Source organism: Papilio xuthus, unplaced genomic scaffold (genome assembly GCF_000836235.2).
Source record: "Papilio xuthus unplaced genomic scaffold, Pxut_1.1 DF825946.1, whole genome shotgun sequence".
In the NCBI taxonomy this organism is placed as follows: Eukaryota; Metazoa; Arthropoda; class Insecta; order Lepidoptera; family Papilionidae; genus Papilio; species Papilio xuthus.
Genome location: NW_013532703.1, coordinates 3,070,506 through 3,098,295, shown reverse-complemented (window position 1 = coordinate 3,098,295; position 27,790 = coordinate 3,070,506). Strand labels below are relative to the sequence as shown.

General features: G+C 39.4%; 15 protein-coding genes across 15 annotated transcripts; 7 read left to right on the top strand and 8 right to left on the bottom strand.

The window, feature by feature from the left end:
• Nucleotides 1-1,647: 1,647 nt before the first annotated feature.
• Nucleotides 1,648-2,270, bottom strand: LOC106123827 (chorion class B protein PC10-like). The gene is made up of 2 exons (XM_013320234.1): nt 2,220-2,270; nt 1,648-2,124 (listed from the first exon to the last, which is right to left on the bottom strand). The coding sequence occupies exons 1-2, from the start codon at nt 2,268-2,270 to the stop codon at nt 1,648-1,650; spliced, it is 528 nt and encodes a 175-aa protein (XP_013175688.1).
• A 367-nt stretch (nt 2,271-2,637) lies between these two features.
• On the top strand, nt 2,638-3,207 carry LOC106123826 (chorion class A protein L11-like). The gene is made up of 2 exons (XM_013320233.1): nt 2,638-2,688; nt 2,791-3,207. The coding sequence occupies exons 1-2, from the start codon at nt 2,638-2,640 to the stop codon at nt 3,205-3,207; spliced, it is 468 nt and encodes a 155-aa protein (XP_013175687.1).
• Nucleotides 3,208-4,958: 1,751 nt separating this feature from the next.
• LOC106123825 (chorion class B protein PC10-like) lies at nt 4,959-5,577 on the bottom strand. The gene is made up of 2 exons (XM_013320232.1): nt 5,527-5,577; nt 4,959-5,435 (listed from the first exon to the last, which is right to left on the bottom strand). The coding sequence occupies exons 1-2, from the start codon at nt 5,575-5,577 to the stop codon at nt 4,959-4,961; spliced, it is 528 nt and encodes a 175-aa protein (XP_013175686.1).
• A 328-nt stretch (nt 5,578-5,905) lies between these two features.
• LOC106123824 (chorion class A protein L11-like) lies at nt 5,906-6,514 on the top strand. Its single transcript, XM_013320231.1, has 2 exons — nt 5,906-5,956; nt 6,098-6,514. Exons 1-2 carry the CDS (start codon nt 5,906-5,908, stop codon nt 6,512-6,514), a joined length of 468 nt encoding a protein of 155 aa, XP_013175685.1.
• Nucleotides 6,515-8,109: 1,595 nt separating this feature from the next.
• LOC106123823 (chorion class A protein L11-like) lies at nt 8,110-8,699 on the bottom strand. The gene is made up of 2 exons (XM_013320230.1): nt 8,649-8,699; nt 8,110-8,508 (listed from the first exon to the last, which is right to left on the bottom strand). Exons 1-2 carry the CDS (start codon nt 8,697-8,699, stop codon nt 8,110-8,112), a joined length of 450 nt encoding a protein of 149 aa, XP_013175684.1.
• Nucleotides 8,700-9,096: 397 nt separating this feature from the next.
• LOC106123822 (chorion class B protein PC10-like) lies at nt 9,097-9,712 on the top strand. Its single transcript, XM_013320229.1, has 2 exons — nt 9,097-9,147; nt 9,239-9,712. The coding sequence occupies exons 1-2, from the start codon at nt 9,097-9,099 to the stop codon at nt 9,710-9,712; spliced, it is 525 nt and encodes a 174-aa protein (XP_013175683.1).
• A 1,521-nt stretch (nt 9,713-11,233) lies between these two features.
• Nucleotides 11,234-11,757, bottom strand: LOC106123821 (chorion class A protein L11-like). Its single transcript, XM_013320228.1, has 2 exons — nt 11,707-11,757; nt 11,234-11,626 (listed from the first exon to the last, which is right to left on the bottom strand). Exons 1-2 carry the CDS (start codon nt 11,755-11,757, stop codon nt 11,234-11,236), a joined length of 444 nt encoding a protein of 147 aa, XP_013175682.1.
• Nucleotides 11,758-13,018: 1,261 nt separating this feature from the next.
• On the top strand, nt 13,019-13,688 carry LOC106123820 (chorion class B protein PC10-like). Its single transcript, XM_013320227.1, has 2 exons — nt 13,019-13,069; nt 13,212-13,688. The coding sequence occupies exons 1-2, from the start codon at nt 13,019-13,021 to the stop codon at nt 13,686-13,688; spliced, it is 528 nt and encodes a 175-aa protein (XP_013175681.1).
• A 2,029-nt stretch (nt 13,689-15,717) lies between these two features.
• LOC106123819 (chorion class A protein L11-like) lies at nt 15,718-16,328 on the bottom strand. The gene is made up of 2 exons (XM_013320226.1): nt 16,278-16,328; nt 15,718-16,134 (listed from the first exon to the last, which is right to left on the bottom strand). The coding sequence occupies exons 1-2, from the start codon at nt 16,326-16,328 to the stop codon at nt 15,718-15,720; spliced, it is 468 nt and encodes a 155-aa protein (XP_013175680.1).
• A 525-nt stretch (nt 16,329-16,853) lies between these two features.
• Nucleotides 16,854-17,282, top strand: LOC106123818 (chorion class B protein PC10-like). The gene has a single exon (XM_013320225.1). It carries the CDS (start codon nt 16,854-16,856, stop codon nt 17,280-17,282), a length of 429 nt encoding a protein of 142 aa, XP_013175679.1.
• A 2,017-nt stretch (nt 17,283-19,299) lies between these two features.
• On the bottom strand, nt 19,300-19,834 carry LOC106123817 (chorion class A protein L11-like). Its single transcript, XM_013320224.1, has 2 exons — nt 19,784-19,834; nt 19,300-19,698 (listed from the first exon to the last, which is right to left on the bottom strand). Exons 1-2 carry the CDS (start codon nt 19,832-19,834, stop codon nt 19,300-19,302), a joined length of 450 nt encoding a protein of 149 aa, XP_013175678.1.
• Nucleotides 19,835-20,430: 596 nt separating this feature from the next.
• Nucleotides 20,431-21,131, top strand: LOC106123816 (chorion class B protein PC10-like). The gene is made up of 2 exons (XM_013320222.1): nt 20,431-20,481; nt 20,655-21,131. The coding sequence occupies exons 1-2, from the start codon at nt 20,431-20,433 to the stop codon at nt 21,129-21,131; spliced, it is 528 nt and encodes a 175-aa protein (XP_013175676.1).
• A 1,842-nt stretch (nt 21,132-22,973) lies between these two features.
• Nucleotides 22,974-23,684, bottom strand: LOC106123815 (chorion class A protein L11-like). The gene is made up of 2 exons (XM_013320221.1): nt 23,634-23,684; nt 22,974-23,390 (listed from the first exon to the last, which is right to left on the bottom strand). Exons 1-2 carry the CDS (start codon nt 23,682-23,684, stop codon nt 22,974-22,976), a joined length of 468 nt encoding a protein of 155 aa, XP_013175675.1.
• Nucleotides 23,685-24,018: 334 nt separating this feature from the next.
• LOC106123814 (chorion class B protein PC10-like) lies at nt 24,019-24,626 on the top strand. Its single transcript, XM_013320220.1, has 2 exons — nt 24,019-24,069; nt 24,150-24,626. The coding sequence occupies exons 1-2, from the start codon at nt 24,019-24,021 to the stop codon at nt 24,624-24,626; spliced, it is 528 nt and encodes a 175-aa protein (XP_013175674.1).
• Nucleotides 24,627-26,614: 1,988 nt separating this feature from the next.
• Nucleotides 26,615-27,202, bottom strand: LOC106123812 (chorion class A protein L11-like). Its single transcript, XM_013320219.1, has 2 exons — nt 27,152-27,202; nt 26,615-27,031 (listed from the first exon to the last, which is right to left on the bottom strand). The coding sequence occupies exons 1-2, from the start codon at nt 27,200-27,202 to the stop codon at nt 26,615-26,617; spliced, it is 468 nt and encodes a 155-aa protein (XP_013175673.1).
• Between the last annotated feature and the right edge of the window lie 588 nt (nt 27,203-27,790).

Here is a 27,790-nt window from a genome sequence, read left to right as displayed (position 1 = left end):
GCAAAACTCTCAGTTCGTTCCAGATCGTCGTAAGGTACGCACGCGACCACGTGCTCGGTAAACGTTAATAATGCGTAAATCCAATAATATCATGGCGATCCATAATAATTTAGTGAAGGCATTGATTGTACTGTCGAGAATTATATGTGTAGTAATTATTATAACAGTTATTTTATTGAAATATCTGCAATCCACAATCCCTCGAAATGTCCCATAACGCTGATGGTAGTTGAAAGACTTTATACTCAAAACTATAGTAGGGTTATTAGGTATGGTTTGTCAGCATGATTTATAAACAGTTTGAGAACGATGCCAGTATTTGATCCTTACTAATATTATAAATGCCAAAGTAACTCTGTGTGTCTAAAAAAAGGACATACAGCCTTTTTTCACGTTAAAACCACTGAAGCGATTTAAATGAAATTTGATATACAGATAGTCCAGAGTCCGGGAATGGACATAGGCTACTTTTTAATGCACAAAAGGGGTTGAAAAGGTGACGGAAATTTCTATGAAAGTATCGTCATATTTACAGATAGCAGCTTGAAACTTATTTTTTAAGCAGTTGACATAAATAAATGTGACATTCAATGTTTATAAAATTTATACTCACAAAGGTGTAAAATAAGAATAGGGTATGAAAGTTTGTATTAGAATATGGAAGGTTTATGAGAATATTTGGTAAGTTTAATATGTTTTATTATTAATTAATTAAACGCCTAATGGTTAAGGGTACGGATTTCCAACCACGAGGTCGGGGGTTCGCCCGCCATTTGACTATTGTCCATATCCTAGCACAAGCCTAGATCTTAATTGGAATGGCTAAAGAAATATTAGTAAATTTACAAAAAAATCTGCTAATATTTAATTAAAAAAAAATCTTATTAATATTTTGTTCTGAGAAACGCTGTAGGCTACTTTTCAACGCGAAAAAGGGTTGTAAGGGGTAGAAAAGCTACCCAAAGACAGTATTTCATACGGACGCAGTCGCGGGCACAACTAGTTGTCAATAATTTTGCAATTCGCCTTATACAAAGTTATTGAAATAATTTTAGGCTTGATCTTAAGGATAGAATATAAATTAAGGGCGTAAATGAAAGAAGTACTTCTCCTTCTCTAACCTAAAAATGACCGGTGTCCGCAGTATTTTATTCCGTATCATTAGTATTTAAAGAAACTTAATGTATATTTGCCAATTTGAAAACCTATCCGTAAAAATAAAAGTTAACATTTTGGTGCGATTCTTTTTGGAGCCATCAGTACCACTACCATCAGTAGCTATTTGTAATGATGGCGCGGATTTGAAATATTAATATAGATAGACTTAACTATCTCGTAACATCAACAAGTATGTTTAAATAAGAACAAAGCAAATCTGTTAATTCCCAGCTATTGCGCATATCCGTATATAAAGATCAATGGTCCCAGTACACATTTTGGGCGCATAATAATACGAGTATCAAGCGAATTTCTCCAGTGAAATTCGATCGTTTATAAAAGATTTTACAGACAAGTAATTTTATCATCTTGTACACATGAAAATTCAATACTCAATTCATATTTATAATATTCATAATTGGATAAAATGAAAAAATATTTCCAGTTAAAATTGTATATTTTTAGACAACGTTGTTAATCAGAATATTCTTAGTAGATTCCACAACCACATCCACCGAAGGCACGTCCAGCGATAGCGGGACCGTAGCCGATTCCGGCAGCGAGACCGGGTCCGTAGCCCAAACCAGCGGCAGCGGGGTAGCCCCAAGCGGGACCAGCGATGTCTTCGCTCACCATGCCCACGGCACCGTCGCCGCAGCCGTATGAGACGGCACCAGCACCAGCGGTAGGCAGGGCACCCTCCAGACCGACGGTACCCAGGAAAGGAAGCTCACCGCCGACGGCTAAGATGCCTCCGATCTCGTTCTCAGACAGAACGGACAGACCGACGGGTGGGATTGGGGAAGCACTGGAGATGGGGAATCCACCACCGCTGGATGTTGGGACGGCGGCCAGTCCGCATCCGCATCCGGCTCCGTAACCAGCCCAGTTTGCGGCGCCGAAGGGAGCTGCGGCCATCAAAGGAGCTTCGTAACCCAGACCACCGGTGCAGAAGGCGGAGATAGTCTATACATATTGGATACATAATTAGATTTTATTTTGTTACCACCAAAACTTTGTTTTAAATATTCATTTTAATTTAATTATTCTGGTTCACTCACCTGGACCAAGAGAGCTTGGGCGCAGAATAGGACGAAAGTTTTGGCAGACATGTTTATTGTGCTTGTGAGAAACAAGTGTGAACATCAATGAGATCGTTTGGTATTTATAGTACTGGAATACTTATGTATGTGTAAGCAAATCTTTTGAAATTATGAACGTTGTGCAAACCCATGTAAGCCTATTTTTCAATATTCATGTTTTCAACGCCTCTTTGCGATTAAGTACAAAATAGGCGTTAATATACTATGTGAGTCTTGCACTTTTGAATAAAAATATTATATTGTTACACATTGGATCACGGCCTCACGTTTTCTTATGTACATATGTCGAAATAGTTTTAATTAGTAAGTGAATGGTTAGCATATAAAAAGACACTTTTTTATTGACGAATCATTCAGACGAAAACACTTCTCCAACATGTCTCCCTTCGCCTTCTTGCTCCTCTGCATTCAAGCTTGCTTGATCCAGGTAAGTCAGAATTATAAATTGACATTAAAAATACATGAACTATTTCTTGAGTTCCTGTTAAGTCAAGATTAGTAATTTGGTAAAAAAATTGTAACTTCACAGAATGTGTACAGCGAGTGCCTCGGAGCCGGCCTCGGTCTGGGCTACGCAGGTGGTTGGGCTGGTGAATACGGACTCGGATATGGACCTGGTTTAGCCACCGAATTCGGTTACGGACCCGGACTTGGACTCGGCTACGGAGCCGGTCTTGGACTTGGATACGGACTCGCTGGCCCTGCCGCCATCGCTGGCCCCGCTGCCATCGCTGGCCCGGCTTACGGAGGCACCGGAGTAGGCGACATTGCCGTCGCTGGCGAGATGGGCGTCGCTGGTACAACCGTCGTCGCCGGACAGGTACCGATTTTGGGCGCTGTCAGATTCGGTGGTGACGTTCCTGCTGGTGGCGTCGTCTCCATTGCAGGAAACTGTGCTGGCGGCTGCGGCTGCAACGGCGCTTACAACGGTGGTTACCTGTACTGAAAAAAAACCATGACTAATTGAGTATTCCTGAAATAAAAGCGACAACTCATAACAGTAAAGCTCTAATTTTATTTAACACAATATGTACCTTTTTATCTTATGATAAAAACGTATTAGATATACAGTTTGACTTCGGTCTTAGTGTTGGTTTCCCCTGTTGAACTACTTGTATATAATCATATTGTCATCCGTTTCATTTTCGATGGAAACAGAGGCAACGCTTTCTCTTAATTCAAGGGCTTTAGTGGAATTAGACGAGTACACGGATGACTGACATATAATTATTATGAATAAATATTACCCTTATGTCGATAAAAATTATGAATAAAAAGTAAAAAACCTGCTTTTGTCAACCTGTTCTATATAAATATAAAGATTTACAAGTAAACGGCAGTATAATTACATTGCCTCAATTTCAAAAACTAATTACCTAACTTTGTAATTCAGCAGTGTGGTAGTTGATAAGCGCTTGTTCGGACCGGATCAAAATCGATACGTCCAGGTTCGATCCCCGCCATATGTGCCAATGTGTTTTTCAATTTTGAAAGAAATTCGAAAATAAACAAATGTGAAGGTAACCAACCAGCACTGGGCGCTAATCCAGGTTGACTATGCCTTGGTCACCCTTAAATGGGGTACGCTCGTATGCCCCTCGCTGGGGATTTATATAAGCTGAAGACAACTTTGTGATCTGCATCCTGATTAGTATATGTTTAACTTTTTGGATGTTTTCCGTTCTTCTGATCATCAATCACATTGACACATTTTTTAATTAAATGTCAGTTACAATAGGTGCGTACCATTTTCATTACGCAATTCTAAATAAAAAAAAACTCCAAGTTACAAAATACAGTACATAAAGTACAATAGAAGTAAAGTACATTATACATAATTCAGATGCAAAAAGTGAACATCTCTTCGATTTCTATTTAACTAAGCCGAGCGATAATACTTCAGCTTTGCAGTAAGCTTACCTTGAGCTTACACTGCCGAAATACGGCAAAAACACATTTTTATTTTCTAAGGGAAATTATTAGTAGCAATAATTGTAGTGTTTCAGCTGTATTATCTTATAATTACCAAACAGCAAAGTTTCAGTTTTGGCTGTAAACTATTAATATACTAACTTAGACTTTAATTTACTTATAGTGAAATTGTGCCTGAAGTAGCAGCTTTAATGAGATTATTTGAATTTTCCAAAGAAGAAAGCAGATACTATTGGCGTCGCTTCATACTTTACATCAATGTTCAAAGAATCATTGACTTTGGACAGATTGTACACAAACAAAAATAGACAAACCAGTTTTAAATTAGAACTAGTTTAAGTTTCCCTAGTTACATATATGTAAACCTAACACCAGCGTCCGCAAAACAAGCTTCTTCTGCCGCAAAGTTTTTGGTTGTTAAACTATTTTATACACTCTTGATGACTTTGTAAATCGAATTATATAATACGTTTAACTTAACGATTAACGAACAAAACAAGAAAAATTAAAGAACAAAAATCAAAATAAACTATCCAAAATGTAAAAATCAATTGATTAATATAAAATTGTATGAATAAAAATGAGTCTAAAGTAATTTGTGCATGCCTATAATTGGCATACATTTGTAAAATGTTTGTGTGAATTTTGTTATTCTGCTATATTATATGAATGCTGTTGGTTTGTCTTAATAAATAAATAAATAAAAATTATTGTTTTGCATTCAAAATTGTTTATTTTCAGATGACATTGTTAAAGAGACATTTCTTAGTAGATTCCGCAACCACATCCACCGAAAGCACGTCCAGCGATAGCGGGACCATAGCCGATTCCGGCAGCGAGACCGGGTCCGTAGCCCAAACCAGCGGCAGCGGGGTAGCCCCAAGCGGGACCAGCGATATCTTCGCTCACCATGCCCACGGCACCGTTGCCGCAGCCGTAGGAGACGGCACCAGCACCAGCGGTAGGGAGCGCACCCTCCAGACCAACGGTACCCAGGAAAGGCAGCTCACCACCAACGGCTAAGATGCCTCCGATCTCGTTCTCAGAGAGAACGGACAAACCGACGGGTGGGATGGGGGAAGCACTGGAGGTGGGGAATCCACCGCCGCTGGATGTTGGGACGGCGGCCAGACCGCATCCGCATCCGGCTCCGTAACCAGCCCAGTTTGCGGCGCCGAAGGGAGCTGCGGCCATCAAAGGAGCTTCGTAACCCAGACCACCGGTACAGAAGGCGGAGATAGTCTATAAAATTATAGTACATTAATTAGATTTTGTCACCAACAAAACTTTGTTTTAAATATACATTTTAATTTAATTATTTTGGTTCACTCACCTGGACCAAGAGAGCTTGGGCGCAGAAAAGGACGATGGTTTTGGCAGACATGTTGATTGTGTTTATGAGAGACAAGTGTAAACATCAATGACATCGTATGGTATTTATAGTGCTGTAGGTTTAAGTACAACTATTGAAATCATGAACATTGTGCAAACCTATGTAATGATTTTTTTCAAGGTTCATGTCCGTTTTCTACGCCATTATGCGATAAAACACAAAATAGGTATTGATGTGTCAAAGTCTTGTTACACATTGGATAGCTGCCTCACGTTTTCTCTTATATGTCGAAATTGTTTTAATTAGTAAGAGAATGGTTAGCATATAAAAGACACTTTCAATATTGACGAATCATTCACTTGAAAAACAAATCTTCAACATGTCTCCCTTCGCCTTCTTGCTCCTCTGCATTCAAGCTTGCTTGATCCAGGTAAGTGAGAAATTAAGTTTGTCATTCAAAAGAACTTACATAAATAAAATAAAATTTCCTGTTCGTCATAGAAGCATGATTTGATGTATATACATCGAAAAAATCACAGAAAAGGTTTTAAAATAATTTGTAAATTCACAGAATGTATACAGCGAGTGTCTCGGAGCCGGCCTCGGTCTGGGCTACGCAGGTGGTTGGGCTGGTGAATATGGACTCGGCTATGGACCCGGTTTAGCCACCGAATTCGGATACGGACCCGGACTTGGACTCGGCTACGGAGCCGGTCTTGGACTTGGCTACGGACTCGCTGGTCCTGCCGCCATTGCTGGCCCCGCTGCCATCGCTGGTCCGGCTTACGGAGGCATCGGCGTCGGCGACATTGCCGTCGCTGGCGAGATGGGCGTCGCCGGTACCACCGTTGTCGCTGGACAAGTACCAATTTTGGGCGCTGTCAGATTCGGTGGTGATGTGCCCGCTGGTGGTGTCGTCTCCATTGCAGGAAATTGCGCCGGTGGCTGCGGCTGCAACGGCGCTTACAATGGCGCGTATCTGTACTAAAAACAAACTCTTTGAATCTGAGTATAATAAAAGCTACAAATCGTAACAGTAAAGCCCTAATTTAATTTATTTACCCTGCCATAATATTAAGAATTGTACTATGGTAAATTCAAGCATCAGTAAAATAAGAGCGGCGCTATTGCCGTCATTTAAATTAACATGGAAAAGAAAAGTAACATAATACAAAGTTTCATAAAATAATTGATAGAAGCATGTAATAATTCTTTCACTACAATAAGTTGCGAGATATAAAAACATATAGTCAGTTTTTTCATCACTTAATGTGTTGGAATTGGCTTGAGTACGTTTAACAATTCGGATGAAATTGAGTTTCTGAATATTAAGTGTGAAAGACGTCAACAAAAACATAAAAATGAAAAAGATGATTAACATTTTTAGAAATTTGTCCAAATTTGACTTAGTGAATCTGACACGAAGCACTAGTCAGAAATTTTCGACGAAATAGCGAAGCGATCGCTGCCCATAGACATGATGGGACGCACACGAAGTGAATATTTCTTCTTCCCATGAAGCCATTTTTCGTCAAATCTACCTCCACTATTCACCCTATCCTTATGAGAAAAATGAACATGAACATGAAAGAACATAACAGTGACAGGAGTAGAAATTAAAGACACAACGACATCGAACCACTATTTTTGAAGCGAACCCTGTTGGCATTACTTTTATAACCAACATACGAAATGATCTTTACCGTAATCCTAAATATTCCATTTTTATATTTAACAAAAACATTCTTCATTTATTTAAATTTAATTAATTTTCTTTTATCTTTGTATCGATGAAAATAAATAAATTAAGTGCAGTCTATATATTCTTAATGCTATGTCAAATTAAATGATGGCTCCCTTAATTTAATACCAATTTATACTATACGGAATACTAAATACTTAGCCAGTTTAATACCGTTTGTTCATCACCGTCACGACCTTATTTCTGTCCGTGATCAAAATAAGATAACGGAACGTGACGTGATTAATCCTTTAGGCTTGTTGTATGTTTTTCGCAGTAAGTTGGTGCTTCGCAGTGACAATGCATATTTTCGTTTAAAACTGTTAGTACTAATTTCCTTCCTAAGCGGGGAAGACCGATCATTCCATATTCGTGCCATAGCCAACTTAAAACATTCATCAAACTGTGCTGATTTATGCTTGGGTGTTATCAGCAGATTCTTGATCCAGACCACTGTATGGATTATACGGACACAAAGAAGCTCTCTTTTTGCTTCCATATTGAGTGAAGCTTTTCTGTTCAGATATTTTATAGGCTTACCCATAAAATAATACCACACTCATGCTGATGAAGGGCCCCCGATGGGCTTGAAATTAGTCGGTGCCGTCACCGGACGAATATACATGAGTGTTTAGCCGTTTCTATAAGAGCTTATTATAATGTCTAACGAAAATTTGAATAATTAAAGGCTTACCTATATTATAATCATGGTTACAATCAGTAAAGGAGTGACGTTAACATCATTCTTAATATAATTCCGGGAAAGATAAATAAAATTAGAGCTGTATTGTAATGATCTGTCGCTTTTATTACAGACAAATTCAAATAGCCATAGCTTGTCTTCAGTACAGGTAAGCGCCGTTGTAAGCACCGTTGCAGCCGCAGCCGCCGGCGCAATTTCCAGCAATGGAGACCACACCACCAGCGGGAACGTCACCACCGAATCTGACAGCGCCCAAAATCGGTACCTGTCCAGCGACGACAGTGGTACCAGCGACGCCCATCTCGCCAGCGACGGCAATGTCTCCGACGCCGGTGCCTCCGTAAGCCGGGCCAGCGATGGCAGCGGGGCCAGCGAGTCCGTAACCAAGTCCAAGACCAGCTCCGTAACCGAGTCCAAGTCCGGGTCCGTAACCGAATTCGGTGGCTAAACCAGGTCCATATCCAAGTCCGTATTCACCAGCCAAACCACCTGCGTAGCCCAGACCGAGGCCAGCGCCGAGGCACTCGCTGTATACATTCTGTGAATTTACAAATTATTTTTAAACTCCTTCAATAATTTTTTGGGTGCACATACATCAAATTATGTATCTACGGCGAGTAGGAAATTTCTGTTGTCGTTATAAGTACTTTTGAATGACAATTTTAATTCCCAACTTACCTGGATCAAGCAAGCTTGAATGCAGAGGAGCAAGAAGGCGAAGGGAGACATGTTGTAGATTTGTTATTCAACTGATGATTCGTTAATAATGAAAGTCTCTTTTATATGTTTACTATTCTCTAACTACTTCAAACGATTTCGTCATACATTAGAAAACGTGAGACAGTGCTCCATTGTCATTGTCATAATTTTTCCCCAATAATTAGTCAAAAAATGATACGGTATTAATGTAATAGGTATTAATGTAATACATATAGTATTACATTAATACCTATTTAGTGTTATATCGAAAAAACGCAACGAACACGTATACGATTAAAAAATCCTTATTAGCGTTTGCACAATGTTTATAATTTCAAGAGGTGGGCTTACACATAACTCTTCTAGCACTATAAATAACAAACGGTCTCATTGATGCTCACACTTGTTTCTCACGAGCACAATCAACATGTCTGCCAAAACTATCGTTCTTTTCTGCGCCCAAGCTCTCTTGGTCCAGGTGAGTAAACCAGAATAATTAAATAAAAACGTATATTTAAAAGAAAGTTTTGGTAAAACAAAATATAATTAATGTACTATAATTTTTATAGACTATCTCCGCCTTCTGTACCGGTGGTCTTGGTTACGAAGCTCCTTTGGCCGCAGCTCCCTTCGGCGCCGCAAACTGGGCTGGTTACGGAGCCGGATGCGTATGCGGACTGGCCGCCGTCCCAACATCCAGCGGTGGTGGATTCCCCACCTCCAGCGCTTCCCCCATCCCACCCGTCGGTTTGTCCGTTCTGTCTGAGAACGAGATCGGAGGCATCTTAGCCGTCGGCGGTGAGCTTCCTTTCCTGGGTACTGTCGGTCTGGAGGGTGCTCTGCCTACCGCTGGTGCTGGTGCCGTCTCCTACGGCTGCGGCAACGGTGCCGTGGGCATGGTGAGCGAAGACATCGCTGCTCCCGCTTGGGGCTACCCCGCTGCCGCTGGTTTGGGCTACGGACCCGGTCTCGCTGCTGGAATCGGCTACGGTCCCGCTATCGCTGGACGTGCCTTCGGTGGATGTGGTTGCGGAATCTACTAAAAATATTTCATTAACGACGTCATCTGAATATATACAATATTGAATGCAAAATATGTTTTTTTTTAATTAATCGTACTATATAATTTCGGCAGAACGATAGACCAAAATTTTAATAATTGCTTTTACGTTGATTGAATTATATTTTTTTAGGGATCCGTACCTCGAAAGAAAAAAAATGGATTTTTTACAGGATCACTTTGTTGTTTTTTTTTTATTTCTCTGTTGTTTGTAGTTTTATTTCATACAGAAAATTTTATATTAACTGTATAGATAATTGTTCTTCTATCTTAAAAATCGCAATAGCTTTTGTAGCGAAGACCTAGACTTAGCGAGCGACTATTGAGACAGAACGAAATTTCGATGACTTGTGCCTATACCATACTAAGCTCTATTACATTGTATTGCGTAAATCGCTTTAATATTGAAATCGCCGGTTTCCTTTGTAGCCTTGCGTACGAAGGGCCTAAGAAAAGCTATACCTTCGTATAATAGCAATCAAGATTCAATTGAGAATTGCGTTTGATATATATACCTCTTTATTACGTAACAAAGAATTTTACAAAACGCATTCATACATTATTTTTGCTTTGATAGGAAACAGAAGTACACCTTCTCTTAAATGTACAATTAACAAACATTTCTGTAAATAATACGCCTCTCTTTCTTCCTTACCAAGGTAGCTGGGTGGCGATGTCAGCTTCCATTCCAAGTCCCTTTCCAAAAAATGCGTTCTCACTTTATAAGTAGCTGACAACACATATTTCCAATCACATCCAACATTTACCCGTGGCTATATTACTGGTATAAAAATTAACATTCTTGCATTTTAAAAAATGGGTCGCACTTTAAAAAGAAAATTAATTTTCAACGGGATTATCATTTAGTTTGCGCGAAAATTTTTGTCACGTTAAAAAGCTTGAAAAGTTTAAATTTATTTTCACATAAATGAGTATGACTTTAAAAAAAATAAAGATAAGACTTGTAAAAATATACTGCTTGAAAAAGGTGTTGTGTTTAAATGTTAGACGTCAACTGTACAGAGTAACTGACAGCTCTATTAGATTCAGGAAGAAAAATATCAACTAAGCCTTGGGACGTCAGTTTCTTTACCAGTTACAAAGCACTAGGTTACTTTTAGTGTAATAATTTTCTGGTCATAAAATCATAGTTTAATTCTATATTTGAATATTAAAAATGTTATTCCTACAATGGATTTCGTAGTTATAATTAAGAATTGTGGAAAACCGCATTTTGTGGAAGGCATTAGGAAAGGATTATCAGCAATGGGAGACACAGGCTGATGATAAAAATAGTATAAGGTTATTGTTTTTGGTTTTATCTTTGTTACTTGTATTAAAAACTTTTACTTTTTTTTAAAGAGGCACCTTACTATACCATTATAGTTTAATATCTATGTGATACGTTTTGGGCAAAGAATAAATAAGTTAATTAAAAGAAGAGTTTGATCGTAATGTTTCGTCGCTTTTATTTCTGACAGATTCAAATAGTCATAATTTGTTTTTAGTACAGGTAACCACCGTTGTAAGCGCCGTTGCAACCGCATCCACCAGCGCAGTTACCAGCGATGGAGACGACACCGCCAGCTGGCACCTCACCTCCGAATCTGACGGCACCGAGGATGGGCACCTGTCCAGCGACGAGGGTGGTACCGGCAACTCCCATCTCGCCAGCGACGGCAATGTCACCGACACCGGTGCCTCCGTAAGCTGGGCCAGCGATGGCAGCGGGGCCAGCGAGTCCGTAGCCAAGTCCAAGTCCGGCTTCGTAGCCAAGACCAAGTCCGGGTCCGTAGCCGAATTCGGTAGCTAAGCCGTAGCCGCGGCCGCATTCACCGGCCCATCCGTCAGCGAAGCCCAGACCGAGTCCGGTTCCAAGGCATGCGCTGTATGCATTCTAAAACATTTTTAAATTATTGTCAGACAATTAAATACTATACCTAAAAATTTAAATAAATGCATTAAACCAATATTTACCTGGATCAAGCAAGCTTGGATGCAGAGCAACAAGAAGGCGAAAGGAGACATGTTGAATGTTTGTTTTCCGACTGTGTGATCGAGAATGATTCTGTAGTAGGAAGCAAGCTATTTATATATTTACCTTTATCCGGCGGACAATACTATTTCGTAATAAAAATTATAGGTAAGTCGTTTACGTGAAAAAAAATAATACACATAAAAATAAAAAGGGTTTAATAGAAAATTTTATAGCTTTAACTTTAAAATAGATTAAAACCAACACGAAGACATTTTATTTATACAGTAATGGAATCAATTTTAGGTTTTAAAATGAAAAAAAATGTTGGTAAAGTTTTTTTTACGAAAAGACAAATTTTCCAACTTTTGGGGTTTCAAATTTTGATTGCTTTTTAATATTGATAAATTAAAAATATGCGTTTTTTTATTTCTTATAATATTATTTATTAGAAAAACTTAGATTCCGGTCTTTGTATTTTTCGTAGTCGCTTGTGGTATTATTCCTCTTCCTTATTCTTCTCATAAGAATAAAAAATAAGAATAAAGCTCCAACATACATATAAGATGTCAGTGGCTCAGTGGTCAAGTCAAGTGACTTGCAATCTGCAGGTCCTGGGTTCGAATCCCGCCATGTACCAATGTGTTTTTCGATTTCCGATTTACATACAATGTACTTTTGTCTGACGTTCTTACGGTGAAGGAAAACATCGTGATGCAACCTGCACATATCTAAGGAAGAAATTCAAAGATATGTGTGAAGTCAACCAACCCGCACTTGGCCAGCGTGGTTGACTATGGCCTAATCACCCTTAACTTAGGGTAGGCTCCGTGCCCCTCGATGGGGACGTATAGTGAGCTTATGATGATGATGAAAGTGTTAAACGTGAGTGACGTATTAGTCTTAAGTTTACCTACAGACTGCAAAATATGAGTTTTGTGAAAAAAATGTGTAAGCTTAAATATGGCTTGGCTAGATCAATTATATTATATTTCATGAAAATAGGACAAAGTTTTTGACACTTGCAAGTAAAACAAAAACCTTTTATTGTTATACATTCTCTACTTTTGTCAAGAAATCCAAAAACAACACGTTCCTTAGCAATTCATAAAATTTCAAAAGAAAACATCAATACAATATGTTTAGATTAAAATTTCTTAATCACTTTTTTAATTAAAATAGTCACGTATTGTATGTTAGTGTTTTAAAACATTTCTTAATTGTATATTTTTGTATTATGCAGCTTCATCGTTTTTCATATAAATATACCCTAACTATACGTGAACTTCAGTACAGTATCATACATTGATCAACATGTCCGCTAAGACCGTCCTTCTCTTCTGCCTTCAGGCCTTTTTGGCTCACGTAAGTTACAATTTCGACTTTTTCGAATTTAAGCCAAAAAACAACCAAAGAAGCGGGCGATCACTTAATTTTCCGTAAAGATCGAAGGGTTAAATTTTCTGGCAATTACAATGTAATGATGAAAACTGCAATTTCTTTACAGTCCATCTCCGCATACTGCGGCGCTGGTTTGGGTTACGAAGCTCCTTTAATGGCCGCAGCTCCCTTCGGCGCCGCAAACTGGGCTGGTTACGGAGCCGGATGCGGATGCGGTCTGGCCGCCGTCCCAACATCCAGCGGCGGTGGATTCCCCACCTCCAGTGCTTCCCCCATCCCACCCGTCGGTTTGTCCGTTCTGTCTGAGAACGAAATCGGAGGCATCTTAGCCGTCGGTGGTGAGCTTCCTTTCCTGGGTACTGTCGGTCTGGAGGGTGCTCTGCCTACCGCTGGTGCTGGTGCCGTCTCCTACGGCTGCGGCAACGGTGCCGTGGGCATGGTGAGCGAAGACATCGCTGGTCCCGCTTGGGGCTACCCCGCTGCCGCTGGTTTGGCCTACGGACCCGGTCTCGCTGCCGGAATCGGCTACGGTCCCGCTATCGCTGGACGTGCCCTCGGTGGATGTGGTTGCGGAATCTACTAAGAAATATTTTTTTCACAACGTAATCTGACAATATACAATTTTGAACGCATAATATTTCTTTTTATTAATATCTTTATGATGAAAAAACATTCTAAATTGATTCCACTAAAAAGTAACATAATAACTCAGTAGTTCATGAATCTAGTGATCAAGGATAACCTAAAATCTACTAGTTTTCCAGTAAGTTTTATAACTTATAAAAAAATGGGATCCACCAGCAAGCACTACCTCGATTTTGAAGTCGGCGAATAATTCCAGAGAAAATTTTAGAATTTAAATTATTTTATTTTAGTAAAATTCGAAATGGGTTTTGTGGCGATGTGATAGTCCAGGGAAGAATACGAATCGAATGACACCTTTCTTTAAATTAGATTCAGTTATTTAGACTCTAGGCCAACATAAAGGAATTGTCATACATGCAGCGCTTATGTCAGAACCTGTAATAACTACAGGTCCCATTTCGGCGACCGTTCACATGAGCGACTGACAACGTTAAACCACTCGCCTTCAGTGTGCTCGATTGGCACCGACCAAATGCCGCTCCAAAACGCAGTTGTCACGGCAGAATCTGGTGGTTGCAAGTCATGCTTTGTGTTTGCTCCCAGATACGGTACATACACCTCTGAACTCTCTGGAACATGCGATTTTGAATAAATCTCTCAGATCTTTCTCTGTACCTTCTTACACGATTAGCCCATGCGTAAACTTTTTGTTTCCAGAAGTCTATGCGTTCCATGGCTCTTGCCATATACTCACTGGACCTGATACCAGATCCAGCAAACGCCTGAGTCACAAAACGCATGACCCTTGGACGGTTATTACCAGCTCGAAAACAGAGAAGTTTCGCTATGAATCTTCTAGCTACATTTATGCGCCGTTCAATCCTGCACTGCCATACGGGGCGAGGTTTTCCACGCCGAGAGCCTGAAGTGGGATTTATTATCCTAACTCCAGCCACGCGGCATGCAGTCAGTGCCCCACAATAGATGATTGAGTGGGTATCGCCTAAATCTAGACTAGAATCTACATACTGAGCTAACAAGCGGTCTACAGCATTTACGATGCATATATTCCGCTTGTTAACAGGTAATCGCGGTAAGGGAGGGCGGTCATTGTTTGATAAGGATCTATAATTCAAAATCACATCCTCCAAAGTGCCCCACAAACGCTCAATATTCTGATCACTAACACATACCTCTTCAATTGGTAGTTCCGTTAGCACATCAGCGGCCACAGGGGCCATTATTATTATTATATTTTTTTTCCTCGAACGTGGGAGTGTAAAAATGAGTAATTTCAAAGCATTCATTGAGGTTTTAATCCACTGTAACACTTATCCCAGATTTGTTTTCTGAATTCTTTAAAATATAAAATAATCATTTTACCGATACTAGATGAAAAATCTTCAAAAATTTCTAAGTTTTTCTATTTCAAATACCTACTAAGTTTTTGACGAGTGGCGTATGAGTTTGCTGTCATAGTATATGATTATGCGATCCTTTGGCTCAAAATTAAGAAAGTTGTTATTTTTAGTGAAAAAAGTCCTATCATGTATCTCTCCAGAAACTGGGCTTCAATTTGTGCCACCATCGAAAATACCCACGATCGTTTTATTTTTTTTTCTTAAAGTGAAAAAAACTTCGACAACTTTGACTGAACTTATAAGTCCCTGTAAACAATTTTTTGTTTGGCGTCAGCATCATTGGCTTAATTAGAAGATTCGGTATATACAGTAATGATAGGAGAGTAAAAATCTTTTTTTCCTTGTAACATATCGACAAACGTAAAATAATACATTCAAATCTTCAATGAATTATATACATTGACAATAACAAGTAGAACTCTCAAAGTACATGCACATCGATACTGACAATTTTGCAATATTGATCCACACGTATCAGATTTTTCCAATATTAATTTATGAGTTAACATGTTGTCATATGGAAGAAATGTTAAATGAAATAAGAGCTTTATCGTAATGATTTGTAGTTTTTTATTACAGAAATATTCAAATAGTCATAGTTAGTTTTTAGTACATGTAAGCCCCGTTGTATGCGCCGTTGCAGCCGCAGCCGCCGGCGCAATTTCCTGCAATGGAGACGACACCACCAGCTGGCACATCACCACCGAATCTGACAGCACCCAAAATCGGTACCTGTCCAGCGACAACGGTTGTACCGGCGACACCCATCTCGCCAGCGACAGCAATGTCGCCAACGCCGATGCCTCCGTAAGCCGGGCCAGCGATGGCAGCGGGGCCAGCGATGGCGGCTGGGCCAGCAAGTCCGTAGCCAAGTCCAAGACCAGCTCCGTAGCCGAGTCCAAGTCCGGGTCCGTAACCGAATTCGGTGGCTAATCCAGGTCCATAGCCGAGGCCGCATTCACCAGCCCAACCACCTGCGTAGCCCAGACCGAGGCCGGCGCCTAGGCACTCGCTGTATACATTCTGTGAATTTACAAATTGTTTTAAAACTCCTTCAGTAATTTTTTGGGTGCACATACATGAAATTATGCTTTTATGTCGAACAAGAAATTTTAATTATTGTTGTAAGTTTTGATTTTTAATGAGGAATTCAATTTCTCCCTTACCTGGATCAAGCAAGCTTGAATGCAGAGGAGCAAGAAGGCGAAGGGAGACATGTTGAAGATTTGTTTTTCGAGTGAATGATTCGTCAATATTGAAAGTGTCTTTTATATGCTAAGCATTCTCTTACTCATTAAAACAATTTCGACATATAAGAGAAAACGTGAGGCAGTAATCCAATGTGTAACAAGACTTTTTACACATTAATACCTATTATGTGTTTTATCGCATAAGGGCGTTGAAAATGGACATGAACATTCAACATAAGCATTACAAGGGTTTGCATAATGTTTATCATTTCAATAGTTGTACTTCCAACTACAGCACTATAAATACCATACGATGTCATTGATGTTCACACTTGTTTCTCACAAGCACAATCAACATGTCTGCCAAAACTATCGTTCTTTTCTGCGCCCAAGCTCTCTTGGTCCAGGTGAGTGAACCAGAAAAATTAAATAAAAATGTATATTTTAAAAAAAGTTTTGGTGGTAACAAAACAAAATATAATTAATGTACTATAATTTTTATAGACTATCTCCGCCTTCTGCACCGGTGGTCTGGGTTACGAAGCTCCTTTGATGGCGGCAGCTCCCTTCGGCGCCGCAAACTGGGCTGGTTACGGAGCCGGATGCGGATGCGGTTTGGCCGCCGTCCCAACATCCAGCGGTGGTGGATTCCCCACCTCCAGCGCTTCCCCCATCCCACCTGTCGGATTGTCTGTTCTGTCTGAGAACGAGATCGGAGGCATCTTAGCCGTCGGCGGTGAGCTTCCTTTCCTGGGTACCGTCGGTCTGGAGGGTGCTCTGCCTACCGCTGGAGTTGGTGCCGTCTCCTACGGCTGCGGCAACGGTGCTGTGGGCATGGTAAGCGAAGACATCGCTGCTCCCGCTTGGGGCTACCCCGCTGCCGCTGGTTTGGGTTACGGACCCGCTCTCGCTGCCGGAATCGGCTACGGTCCCGCTATTGCTGGACGTGCCTTCGGTGGATGTGGTTGCGGAATCTACTAAGAAAAATCTGATTTACAATGTCATCTGAAAATAAAAGCTTTTTAATCCGAAGTATCTTTTTAATTGAAAAAAATTGAATGTTACGAAAATATTGTATAGGTGTATAATAATAAGGAAGTAATTTGGTATTTAATTATTTGTAATTAATTGTAATAATTGATTGAAGTCTTGTCATGGTAATCGAATTTCACTGGAGAAAATTCATTTGATACTATTCTATACATACTAACTGCCGCTCGTGTCTCCCTTCACGTGATATTAATAACATCTTAGTAGACTATGTGCTATTAGTGGTTGTTAAAAAATATCCTTTCATCCTGATTCATTCAGTCATTATGTAGTTACGAGAAAACAAACATCTATCTTGTTGTATAACGCGCATTGAAGGTATCGAACCTCCTTGGTAGCACGGGAGTGTTTGTTACCGACCAAGGTAGTACTGGCCGGTAATGCGACGCCGCGAATAATATGAAAATAGTGAAAAAAGTAGAAGAATTGAAGAACGAAAAAATGTGATTGTAAAAATTAGTTTTGTTTCATAGTTTAATTTTGTTTACATTATAGTTTGCGATATTGTATATAAATACTAACTATAGTACAATTGTCTTGCTATGATAAATGATGAATGTATTATAGTTATGATTAAATAGTATTGAAAAATAGAAAGTGTTATTGATTCACACAACTGTTCAACCCTCTGCAGCGGAATCGTTCAGAGGTCGTTGTACAGTTATTACATCATTAGTAAGAAGTAAGGCAAGATATAACCTCTGTAGTACTCTCCATAGATGTTTTTAATATTGCCTTTGTATATCTTTGTCTCGGTTTGATAGAAAATAAAGATAATCTTTTATTACATATACTATTAAATAGTATCTCTTATCAATAGTATTTGTCTTAAATATCCTTTTTTCGGACAAAGGTTGAGCGTGGCCATCCAACGGGGAAATGCCGCCATCCTCTTGGGAACCCAACCGTGCGAGCGCAGCGATTTGAAGTCGATTTTTTATATTATTTAGTTTTATTTTTAGTTTGGTTTAGTTTTATTATATAGTTTATTTAATATAGTATTAATTAATTCATTTATTTTGTAGTGGTTAGTTATTTAGTAAGATTATATATCTTATTTAGTTTCGCTTGTCCCGATGTTTTAACCGAATCCAAAACCGAACCGAATATTATAGAAATTTTGTATCCATTGGAAAAAAAATAAATTGCGTGATAATGCAATGTTATGGAGCTGATTTGATGATGGAACTGGGAGGTGAGTACAGGAACTTCGCACTGAAACGATACAACCTATTTTAGGCTTGTTTGAATCCTTTTGTCTAATAATTTGTCTTTTGTAAATTTTTTAATTACCAAGAACATAGCAAAAGCTTTTTAAAACGTTTTTTTTTCTTCTAATCTTATATTAAAAACACTTCTTTTACAACATTTAAGTTATTTCCATTTTAATCCACTACTAAAAATAACATACCACTATGCTTCTTAGTCATGATACTTTGTGGCGGTTAGATTAGTTTTCTTTCCAAGTCTCTTTTACTTATGAAGAATACAATACTATCATTGAAAACGTTAATTAAGAACATCGCTTATTAGCAAGCGGGTCAAAAGATCGAATACTGATATTATTCTCAAAGTGTTCACAAATCTTGTTGACAAACCACAGTTTTCTAACAACGCTAATTTTTGAGAATGTAGCAGCTTTCAGGATATATGTAAGTCCGATGCATTATGTTTTGAATTACTTACGATATGTATATTAAGAATTACCCAGTCGAAAAACATGTTGACAAATTACTTTATTTAAAGTGTAAACAATTTCTGGGATAGGGGAAGATAACAGTTGAAATTTTGCAATGTTAAAAATGGTATTCAATTTTCCATTATTATGTACTTAGATTCTTTGTGATATGATTTAGGTGAACAATAAATGAAATAATTGAAAGAAGAACTTGATTGTAATGGTTCGTCGCTTTTATTTCACATAGATTCAAATAGTCACAATTTGTTTTTAGTACAGGTAACCGCCGTTGTAAGCGCCGTTGCAGCCGCATCCACCAGCGCAGTTGCCGGCGATGGAGACGACACCGCCAGCTGGCACCTCACCTCCGAATCTGACGGCACCCAAGATTGGCACCTGTCCAGCGACGAGGGTGGTACCGGCAACTCCCATCTCGCCAGCGACGGCAATGTCACCGACACCGGTGCCTCCGTAAGCTGGTCCAGCGATGGCAGCGGGGCCAGCAAGTCCGTAGCCAAGTCCAAGACCGGTTTCGTAGCCAAGACCAAGACCAAGTCCGGGTCCGTATCCGAATTCGGTAGCTAAGCCATAGCCGCGGCCGCATTCACCAGCCCATCCGTCAGCGAAGCCCAGACCGAGTCCGGCTCCAAGGCATGCGCTGTACGCATTCTAAAAAGTTTTAAATTAATTAAAAATAATTTAACACTTCCTCTAAAATCAATAAAAATATTGCAATTTTACAAAGCATATTTACCTGGATCAAGCAAGCTTGGATGCAGAGCAACAAGAAGGCGAAAGGAGACATGTTGAATGTTTTCCGACTGTGTGATCGAGAATGATTCTGTAGTAGGAAGCAAGCTATTTATATATTTACCTTTATCCGGCGGACAAAACAATTTCGTAATAAAAATATAGACATGTACTTGACTTTTAAATGCTAGTTTGACAAAAACGAGCTTATGTTATAAAATAGAAAAAGTTTAATAGAAAATGTTAATATCGCGCCATCAGTTAAAGTTTGACTTTAAAATAGATTTAAGGCAAAACGTAGCCATTGTAAAGTTTAGCTTGGTTTGATTAATAATATTATTTTTTATGATAGTAAGAAGTTTTTGACACTTGCGAGTAAACACAAAGACCTATTAAATTTCTTAATTTTGTTATCAAACACAAAAACAACACGTCTCTCACAGATTTATATAATTTCAAAAGAAAACATCAACACAATGTGCTTGTAAAAAATGTTTCTTAATTATTTTTTTTATTAAAAGTCACGTTTTGTATGTTAATGTCTTAAATAATTTCTCAACTAAATTTTTGTACTAAGTAGGTGCACATTTTTTCATATAAATATACCCTAACTTTATGTTAACCTCAGTACAGTATCATACATCCATCAACATGTCAGCTAAGACCGTCCTTCTCTTCTGCGTTCAGGCCTTTTTGGCTCACGTAAGTTACCTTCATAACATCGTGCTTAAAGCTTGCCTTTTAGCCGAAAATCGGCATCTGATATTCGCTTTTTAATGACCTATTAGTAAGATCTATTGCAGTAAACATGTAAATCTTGTGTGTTTTATGGTTCTGGAAAAATGTCATAATGAAAAACATTTTAAATTTTACAGTCCATCTCTGCATACTGCGGCGCTGGCTTGGGTTACGAAGCCCCTTTGATGGCTGCAGCTCCCTTCGGCGCCGCAAACTGGGCTGGTTACGGAGCCGGATGCGGATGCGGTCTGGCCGCCGTCCCAACATCAAGCGGCGGCGGATTCCCCACCTCCAGCGCTTCCCCTATCCCACCTGTCGGTTTGTCTGTTCTGTCTGAGAACGAAATCGGAGGTATCTTAGCTGTCGGTGGTGAGCTTCCTTTCCTGGGTACCGTCGGTCTGGAGGGTGCTCTGCCTACCGCTGGTGCTGGTGCCGTCTCCTACGGCTGCGGCAACGGTGCCGTGGGCATGGTGAGCGAAGACATCGCTGGTCCCGCTTGGGGCTACCCCGCTGCCGCTGGTTTGGGCTACGGACCCGGTCTCGCTGCTGGAATCGGCTACGGTCCCGCTATCGCTGGACGTGCCTTCGGTGGATGTGGTTGCGGAATCTACTGAGAAATGTTCATAAACAACGTCGTCTGAAAATATACAATTTTGAACTCAAAACATTTCTTTTTATGTTTCTTTAAAATGTAAACATAGACAATTTTTCATACCCCTCAGCGTTACGGATCTGAGGGATGCTTTTAATAAGTGTACACCCTATTCAAAGTCGATTAATAACGGGGAATCGTTCCAAAAAAGTAGTGTTTCTAATTATCTCTATGTTCCGTGGAGAACTTAAATGATTTCAATAGCACCGTCCTTTATTTAAAGACAGTTTCATTATTCACGATGTCATGAAAGTTTGTGGTTGTGACACAAATAAAACCAACAACTTTTGTATACTTATTTATAGTTGAAGTTAAAGAATCTTCCTTCTGATTCTTTCTTCAATTTATAATATTTTTTTACAAAGCTAAAATTAAAATGTTTTGTCAGTGGATACATACTGTAAGCTTGGGCAAGCAGTTAACTTGACAGTATAAGTATGATTCGTTAGTATACTTAGTTCGTATGAATAGGTAGTGTTGTTAGACAAGGAAAAATAATAAATTCAATTAAGTATAAAAGTAACTCGCATTAAGTAATGATGTTTATTTTAATGGCACTTAAAATAATTTCAACGTTATCATCATCAGAAAGTCGATCACTTTTATTCGGAAAATTCTTTTGGTCTTAGGTAATTTCATCACAAATTTGTTAAAAGGAATACGATTTACGTAACTTTAAAGAATTCTAGATGAAATATAAAGCTCCAGATAAAACAGTGTCGATGGCTAAAAGCTGTGTTTGACTATGAACTTTCCAGTTCAGTAAAATATCAAATCTTTATATGTCATCTTTATTGAATCACAACAAGAGGATAGACTAAGACTAAATTGAACTTTCCAAACAGCTGTATTATATTTTTATTAAATACTCGTGATCTTCATACAAGAACTAGTGTTATAATTACTAATAAATTATTTTTAAAACAGGTAACAATGTAATTTTAAAAATTTATTGCTGAAATAAACATTTGAAAAATCTTTGTTTTTAGCACCAGTTGATCATCTGTTGTATTTTTTTCTTTTAATTTATTCTATCGAAATCTATATATGTAAAAGAAAGCCGTGTTAGTTACACTATTTAGAACTCAAGAACGGCTTTACCGATATGGCTAAAAATTGGCGACGAAGCTTAGAGCTAGAGGACGGATATTTTTTTTGAATTTATGTCTTGAAGAGCTGCTTTTTATTTAACTAACTAATATTATAAATGCGAATGTTTTGATGGATGTGATGTGGATGGATGGAAGGGTGTTTGAGGATATTTCTAGAACGGCTGAACAGATCTCGTTAAAATTTTGCATAAGTATAAGAACATAGTCTGAAACACACATAGGCTACACTAATTAAGTTTTTTTTATATATACTCGCGGACGGAGTCGCAGGCGATCGCTAGTATGTAATGAAAAAATATTGAAAATAATTCTTTGTCAGTTTTGCTGTGTAACCATCACGTTCAACTAACGTAATACTATTTTTTTTATATAGTGTTGTCTTTGTATTTCTAAATGAAATAGAAGAGATGACTATATGATGTTATACGATCAGTTTTAAGGTGGAAAACCACAGAAAGAATGTAGTCAAACTTAAGCCTGCGTAAGCAATCTTTCGGGGCATGGCTTTAATGAAAGTGTTACTTTTTATGAAGAAACATACTACATAAAAAGCATCCAACTATTCCAAAATAAATGTGTGTGCCCATACATTTTGGTCATATTTTAAATAGGTATGTGAAAAAAAAATATAGCTTTATCGTAATGATTTGATGCTTTTATTTTAGAATTATTCAAATAGTCATAGCTTGTTTTCAGTACAGGTAAGCACCATTGTAAGCGCCGTTGCAGCCGCAGCCTCCAGCGCAGTTTCCTGCAATGGAGACGACGCCACCAGCTGGTACATCACCACCGAATCTGACAGCGCCCAAAATTGGCACCTGTCCAGCAACGACGGTGGTACCGGCGACGCCCATCTCGCCAGCGACGGCAATGTCGCCGACACCGGTGCCTCCGTAAGCTGGGCCAGCGATGGCAGCGGGGCCAGCGATGGCGGCAGGGCCAGCGAGTCCGTAGCCAAGTCCAAGACCGGCTCCATAGCCGAGTCCAAGTCCGGGTCCGTATCCGAATTCGGTGGCTAATCCAGGTCCATAGCCGAGTCCGTATTCACCAGCCCAACCACCTGCGTAGCCCAGACCGAGGCCGGCTCCGAGACACTCGCTGTATACATTCTGTAAATTTACAAATTATGTTAAAACTAGTTTAGTGATTTATTTCTGTGTCATCATCAGCTCACTATACGTCCCCACCGAAGGGCTCGGAGCCTACGCTAAGTTAGGGGTGATTAGGCCATAGTCAACCACGCTGGCCAAGTGCGGGTTGGTTGACTATTTCTGTGTACATACATCAAATTATCCATCTATGGCGAACAGGACATTTTTACATTTTACTGTCAATTTAAATTTCTAACTTACCTGGATCAAGCAAGCTTGAATGCAGAGGAGCAAGAAGGCGAAGGGAGACATGTTGCAGATTTGTGTTTGAACTGAATGATTTATGAATAGTATCAGTGTCTTTTATATGTTAACTATTCTCTTACTAATTAACACAATTTCGACATACACCAGAAAACGTGAGGCAGTAATCTATTTTGTCACAATTTTGTCAGCGAAATATATTTTTCAATAGAACAAGACTTACATTAATGCCTATTTTGTGTTTTATCGCGTAAACGCAATGAACACGTACACAAGAATAAACAAAAAAGCAAAATAGTTGTGTTTACACATAGCTTTCAGTACTATAAATACCAGACGATCTCATTGGTACTTACACTTGTTTCTCACAAGCACAATCAACATGTCTGCCAAAACTATCGTTCTTTTCTGCGCCCAAGCTCTCTTGGTCCAGGTGAGTGAAGAAAAATAATTGAATTAAACCATGTTTTGGTGTAACAAATTAAAATCTAATTTATGTACTTTCTAATTTAGACTATCTCCGCATACTGCGGCGCTGGTTTGGGTTACGAAGCTCCTTTGTTGGCCGCTGCTCCGTTCGGTGCCGCTCCCTGGGCTGGTTATGGAGCTGGATGCGGATGCGGTCTAGCCGCCGTCCCAACATCCAGCGGTGGTGGATTCCCCACCTCCAGCGCTTCCCCCATCCCTCCCGTCGGTTTGTCCGTTCTGTCTGAGAACGAGATCGGAGGTATCTTAGCCGTCGGTGGTGAGCTTCCTTTCCTGGGTACCGTCGGTCTGGAGGGTGCTCTGCCTACCGCTGGTGCTGGTGCCGTGTCCTACGGCTGCGGCAACGGTGCCGTGGGCATGGTGAGCGAAGACATCGCTGGTCCCGCATGGGGCTACCCCGCTGCCGCTGGTTTGGGCTACGGACCTGGTCTCGCTGCCGGAATCGGCTACGGTCCTGCTATCGCTGGACGTGCCCTCGGTGGATGTGGTTGCGGAATCTACTAAGAAATGTTTTATTTACGACGTCATCTGAAAATATACAATTTTGAATGCAACATATTTTTTTCTTTACAATGAAAGACTATTGATGGATTTTTTTTATTTAATACGAAAGTAATTCATTTACAATTATTTATGCAATTTTTTATTTATTAATTTACATTTATATTTTACGAAATGTACCTATATCGTAATACCTAAAGAATAACAAGTTTACTACAGATATAAAAAAACTCTGCCCTTCAGGTTTACTACCGCTCAGATTATGTTTATTAGTTACTTACTTACTTACTCCGTGGCACATCGACCCAAAGTGGGTCTTGGCCTCCGACACAAGAGATCGCCAAAGTCGCCTGTCTTGCGCCTTCTCCTGCCAGTCCATCGCTTGTAGCTCCCGCAGATCCAGCTTTACGGCGTCTCGCCAGCGGTACCTGGGCCGACCGATGGGTCGGCGGCCAGTCGGGGTCCCGAGGTATATGTGTCCCAACTAATAAACATCGTAAACATCATGTTACGATGTTTATCAGTTGGGAATTATAAAATTGGTACTTATAAATTTCGTACAACTATTATATTTCTGAGAGTCGGACGGCTATTTAATAAAAAATAGCGTTTATTTACAAAATGAAAAACTTAAAAAAAATCTGTTTTATTTACGGTAACCCCATTGTTTTTCGGTGGGAAAATGGCTATAAATATTTTTTTTGGTCGTTATAAGTATATTATAATAAAACCAATTCCAAGTCAGTTATTGGTTGCAGACACAGCATCTGTAGACTTGTGCATTGTCCTTTGTTTTACTACTGAATTATTAGCGAAACTATCACTTGACTTAACAGTTTAGAAGTATGCATTTAAATTCGATAATTACAAATATTATGTTTACACATATTATGTTACCTTCATAACAAATCCACAAACATGAAACCAACGTTGTATGTAAAATGTTTAATATCTTATATATAAAATTCTCGTGTCACAATTTTCGTTCCCATACTCCTCCGAAACGGCTTGACCGATTCTCATGAAATTTTGTGAGCATATTGAGTAGGTCTAAGAATCGGCCAACATCTATTTTTAAACACGCGCGGACGGAGCCGCGGGCGAAGCTAGTCTTTCTTATATATAAAATTCTCGTGTCACAATTTTCGTTCCCATACTCCTCCGAAACGGCTTGACCGATTCTCATGAAATTTTGTGAGCATATTGAGTAGGTCTGAGAATCGGCCAACATCTATTTTTCATCCCCTTATATGTTAAGGGTAGTCCACCCCTAAATTTTATTTTTTAGACAAACACGCGGACGGAGTCGCGAGCGACAGCTAGTATATCATTAAAATTAACTACAACAAACAAAACTCTTCAAATCGCAGTGTCACAGTTGTTTTAATTATTAATACTAAATAATCAACTTGAAAAACTAGTCAGGAAATAACTATCCGTGTGTAAGTTCAAATATATTAGGAAACCATTTTATCGCCATACAATTAATTTAAAAAGATACCTTAACTTGCAAAGTTTGGTACCTATGCTGTCGCCCTCATTTTCAGAGTACCCAAAATTCATAGGCATTATAATAATAAATGGATACGATTGTTTAAATGAATTAATAATGTAAACAAAATATGTTATCGGCTATGTGACACACTTAGGGTCCCCACAAGTATAGTGACAATACCTCTCTCGTAGATGACCATATTACGATTAATTACGTTTATTATTATTAATAGTCCAGTTTAACGAGTAAAATATAGTTTAAAATCAAAGTATTAAATTAATATTAAAGTCAGACATAACTCATTAAAATAATTTCATTTTTCTGTGTAAGATTGTAGTTCAACCTAAATTCACCGCCCCCCCCATTTTTCAATGTTAATTTATATTTGATATTTTTGTTTTAGTTGTGAAATCAATAAGTGCAAATAAAAAAACAGCTTTATCGTAATGTTTACTCGCATTTATTACAGACAAATCTAAATCTTCATAGCTTGTTTTCAGTACAGGTAAGCGCCGTTGTAAGCACCGTTGCAGCCGCAGCCGCCGGCGCAATTTCCTGCAATGGAGACGACACCACCAGCTGGCACATCACCACCGAATCTGACGGCACCCAAAATCGGTACCTGTCCAGCGACGACGGTGGTACCGGCGACGCCCATCTCACCAGCGACGGCAATATCGCCGACGCCGATGCCTCCGTAAGCTGGGCCAGCGATGGCAGCGGGGCCAGCGATGGCGGCAGGGCCAGCGAGTCCGTAGCCAAGTCCAAGACCGGCACCGTAGCCGAGTCCAAGTCCGGGTCCGTATCCGAATTCGGTGGCTAAACCGGGTCCATAGCCGAGTCCGTATTCACCAGCCCAACCACCTGCGTAGCCCAGACCGAGGCCGGCTCCGAGGCACTCGCTGTATACATTCTATGGAATTACAAAATGTTTTATAACACTATCGTCAAAATATTCATAAACGATTAACACGAATTTAAAAAAAAATATGAAATAAAATATTAATAATTTTAATTTAAATTTCTGACTTACCTGGATCAAGCAAGCTTGAATGCAGAGGAGCAAGAAGGCGAAGGGAGACATGTTGCAGATTTGTTTTTCGACTGAATGATTCGTCAATATAAAAATGTCTTTTTATATGCTTACCATTCTCTTAGTCATTAAAACATTTCGACATACATCAGAAAACGTGAGACCGTGCTCCATTGTCGGTGTCATAATTTTACCTAAATAATTAGATCAAAATATATATAATATTCCTAATACATTTATGCCTATTTTGTTAGGGGTTTGCATAACATTCATAATTTCAATAGATGTGCTTACACATAACTCTTTTAACATATAAATACCAAACGATTTCATTGATGTTTACACTTGTTTCTCACAAGCACAATAAACATGTCTGCCAAAACTATCGTCCTTTTCTGCGCCCAAGCTCTCTTGGTCCAGGTGAGTGAAACAAACAAAATAATAGAATTATACGATGTTTTGGTGAAACAAAATAAAATCTTATTTATGTAATCCCATTGATTTAGACTATCTCTGCATACTGCGGCGCTGGTTTGGGTTACGAAACTCCTTTGATGGCCGCAGCTCCCTTCGGCGCCGCTCCCTGGGCTGGTTATGGAGCCGGATGCGGATGCGGTCTGGCCGCCGTCCCAACATCCA

Excerpts from the sequence above, each read along its gene's own strand:
- LOC106123823 (XM_013320230.1), bottom strand. The coding sequence starts at position 8,699 with ATGTCTCCCTTCGCCTTCTTGCTCCTCTGCATTCAAGCTTGCTTGATC. Across the intron at positions 8,509-8,648 it reads TTCAAGCTTGCTTGATCCAG|AATGTATACAGCGAGTGCCT; the intron begins GTAAGTTGGGAA and ends GTAAATTCACAG.
- LOC106123814 (XM_013320220.1), top strand. The coding sequence starts at position 24,019 with ATGTCTGCCAAAACTATCGTTCTTTTCTGCGCCCAAGCTCTCTTGGTC. Across the intron at positions 24,070-24,149 it reads CCCAAGCTCTCTTGGTCCAG|ACTATCTCCGCATACTGCGG; the intron begins GTGAGTGAAGAA and ends TTTCTAATTTAG.
- LOC106123818 (XM_013320225.1), top strand. The coding sequence starts at position 16,854 with ATGGCGGCAGCTCCCTTCGGCGCCGCAAACTGGGCTGGTTACGGAGCC.
- LOC106123821 (XM_013320228.1), bottom strand. The coding sequence starts at position 11,757 with ATGTCTCCTTTCGCCTTCTTGTTGCTCTGCATCCAAGCTTGCTTGATC. Across the intron at positions 11,627-11,706 it reads TCCAAGCTTGCTTGATCCAG|AATGCATACAGCGCATGCCT; the intron begins GTAAATATTGGT and ends AAAATGTTTTAG.
- LOC106123820 (XM_013320227.1), top strand. The coding sequence starts at position 13,019 with ATGTCCGCTAAGACCGTCCTTCTCTTCTGCCTTCAGGCCTTTTTGGCT. Across the intron at positions 13,070-13,211 it reads TTCAGGCCTTTTTGGCTCAC|TCCATCTCCGCATACTGCGG; the intron begins GTAAGTTACAAT and ends ATTTCTTTACAG.
- LOC106123822 (XM_013320229.1), top strand. The coding sequence starts at position 9,097 with ATGTCTGCCAAAACTATCGTTCTTTTCTGCGCCCAAGCTCTCTTGGTC. Across the intron at positions 9,148-9,238 it reads CCCAAGCTCTCTTGGTCCAG|ACTATCTCCGCCTTCTGTAC; the intron begins GTGAGTAAACCA and ends TAATTTTTATAG.
- LOC106123827 (XM_013320234.1), bottom strand. The coding sequence starts at position 2,270 with ATGTCTGCCAAAACTTTCGTCCTATTCTGCGCCCAAGCTCTCTTGGTC. Across the intron at positions 2,125-2,219 it reads CCCAAGCTCTCTTGGTCCAG|ACTATCTCCGCCTTCTGCAC; the intron begins GTGAGTGAACCA and ends CAATATGTATAG.
- LOC106123824 (XM_013320231.1), top strand. The coding sequence starts at position 5,906 with ATGTCTCCCTTCGCCTTCTTGCTCCTCTGCATTCAAGCTTGCTTGATC. Across the intron at positions 5,957-6,097 it reads TTCAAGCTTGCTTGATCCAG|AATGTATACAGCGAGTGTCT; the intron begins GTAAGTGAGAAA and ends GTAAATTCACAG.
- LOC106123826 (XM_013320233.1), top strand. The coding sequence starts at position 2,638 with ATGTCTCCCTTCGCCTTCTTGCTCCTCTGCATTCAAGCTTGCTTGATC. Across the intron at positions 2,689-2,790 it reads TTCAAGCTTGCTTGATCCAG|AATGTGTACAGCGAGTGCCT; the intron begins GTAAGTCAGAAT and ends GTAACTTCACAG.
- LOC106123819 (XM_013320226.1), bottom strand. The coding sequence starts at position 16,328 with ATGTCTCCCTTCGCCTTCTTGCTCCTCTGCATTCAAGCTTGCTTGATC. Across the intron at positions 16,135-16,277 it reads TTCAAGCTTGCTTGATCCAG|AATGTATACAGCGAGTGCCT; the intron begins GTAAGGGAGAAA and ends GTAAATTCACAG.
- LOC106123825 (XM_013320232.1), bottom strand. The coding sequence starts at position 5,577 with ATGTCTGCCAAAACCATCGTCCTTTTCTGCGCCCAAGCTCTCTTGGTC. Across the intron at positions 5,436-5,526 it reads CCCAAGCTCTCTTGGTCCAG|ACTATCTCCGCCTTCTGTAC; the intron begins GTGAGTGAACCA and ends ATAATTTTATAG.
- LOC106123817 (XM_013320224.1), bottom strand. The coding sequence starts at position 19,834 with ATGTCTCCTTTCGCCTTCTTGTTGCTCTGCATCCAAGCTTGCTTGATC. Across the intron at positions 19,699-19,783 it reads TCCAAGCTTGCTTGATCCAG|AATGCGTACAGCGCATGCCT; the intron begins GTAAATATGCTT and ends AAAACTTTTTAG.
- LOC106123816 (XM_013320222.1), top strand. The coding sequence starts at position 20,431 with ATGTCAGCTAAGACCGTCCTTCTCTTCTGCGTTCAGGCCTTTTTGGCT. Across the intron at positions 20,482-20,654 it reads TTCAGGCCTTTTTGGCTCAC|TCCATCTCTGCATACTGCGG; the intron begins GTAAGTTACCTT and ends TAAATTTTACAG.
- LOC106123812 (XM_013320219.1), bottom strand. The coding sequence starts at position 27,202 with ATGTCTCCCTTCGCCTTCTTGCTCCTCTGCATTCAAGCTTGCTTGATC. Across the intron at positions 27,032-27,151 it reads TTCAAGCTTGCTTGATCCAG|AATGTATACAGCGAGTGCCT; the intron begins GTAAGTCAGAAA and ends GTAATTCCATAG.
- LOC106123815 (XM_013320221.1), bottom strand. The coding sequence starts at position 23,684 with ATGTCTCCCTTCGCCTTCTTGCTCCTCTGCATTCAAGCTTGCTTGATC. Across the intron at positions 23,391-23,633 it reads TTCAAGCTTGCTTGATCCAG|AATGTATACAGCGAGTGTCT; the intron begins GTAAGTTAGAAA and ends GTAAATTTACAG.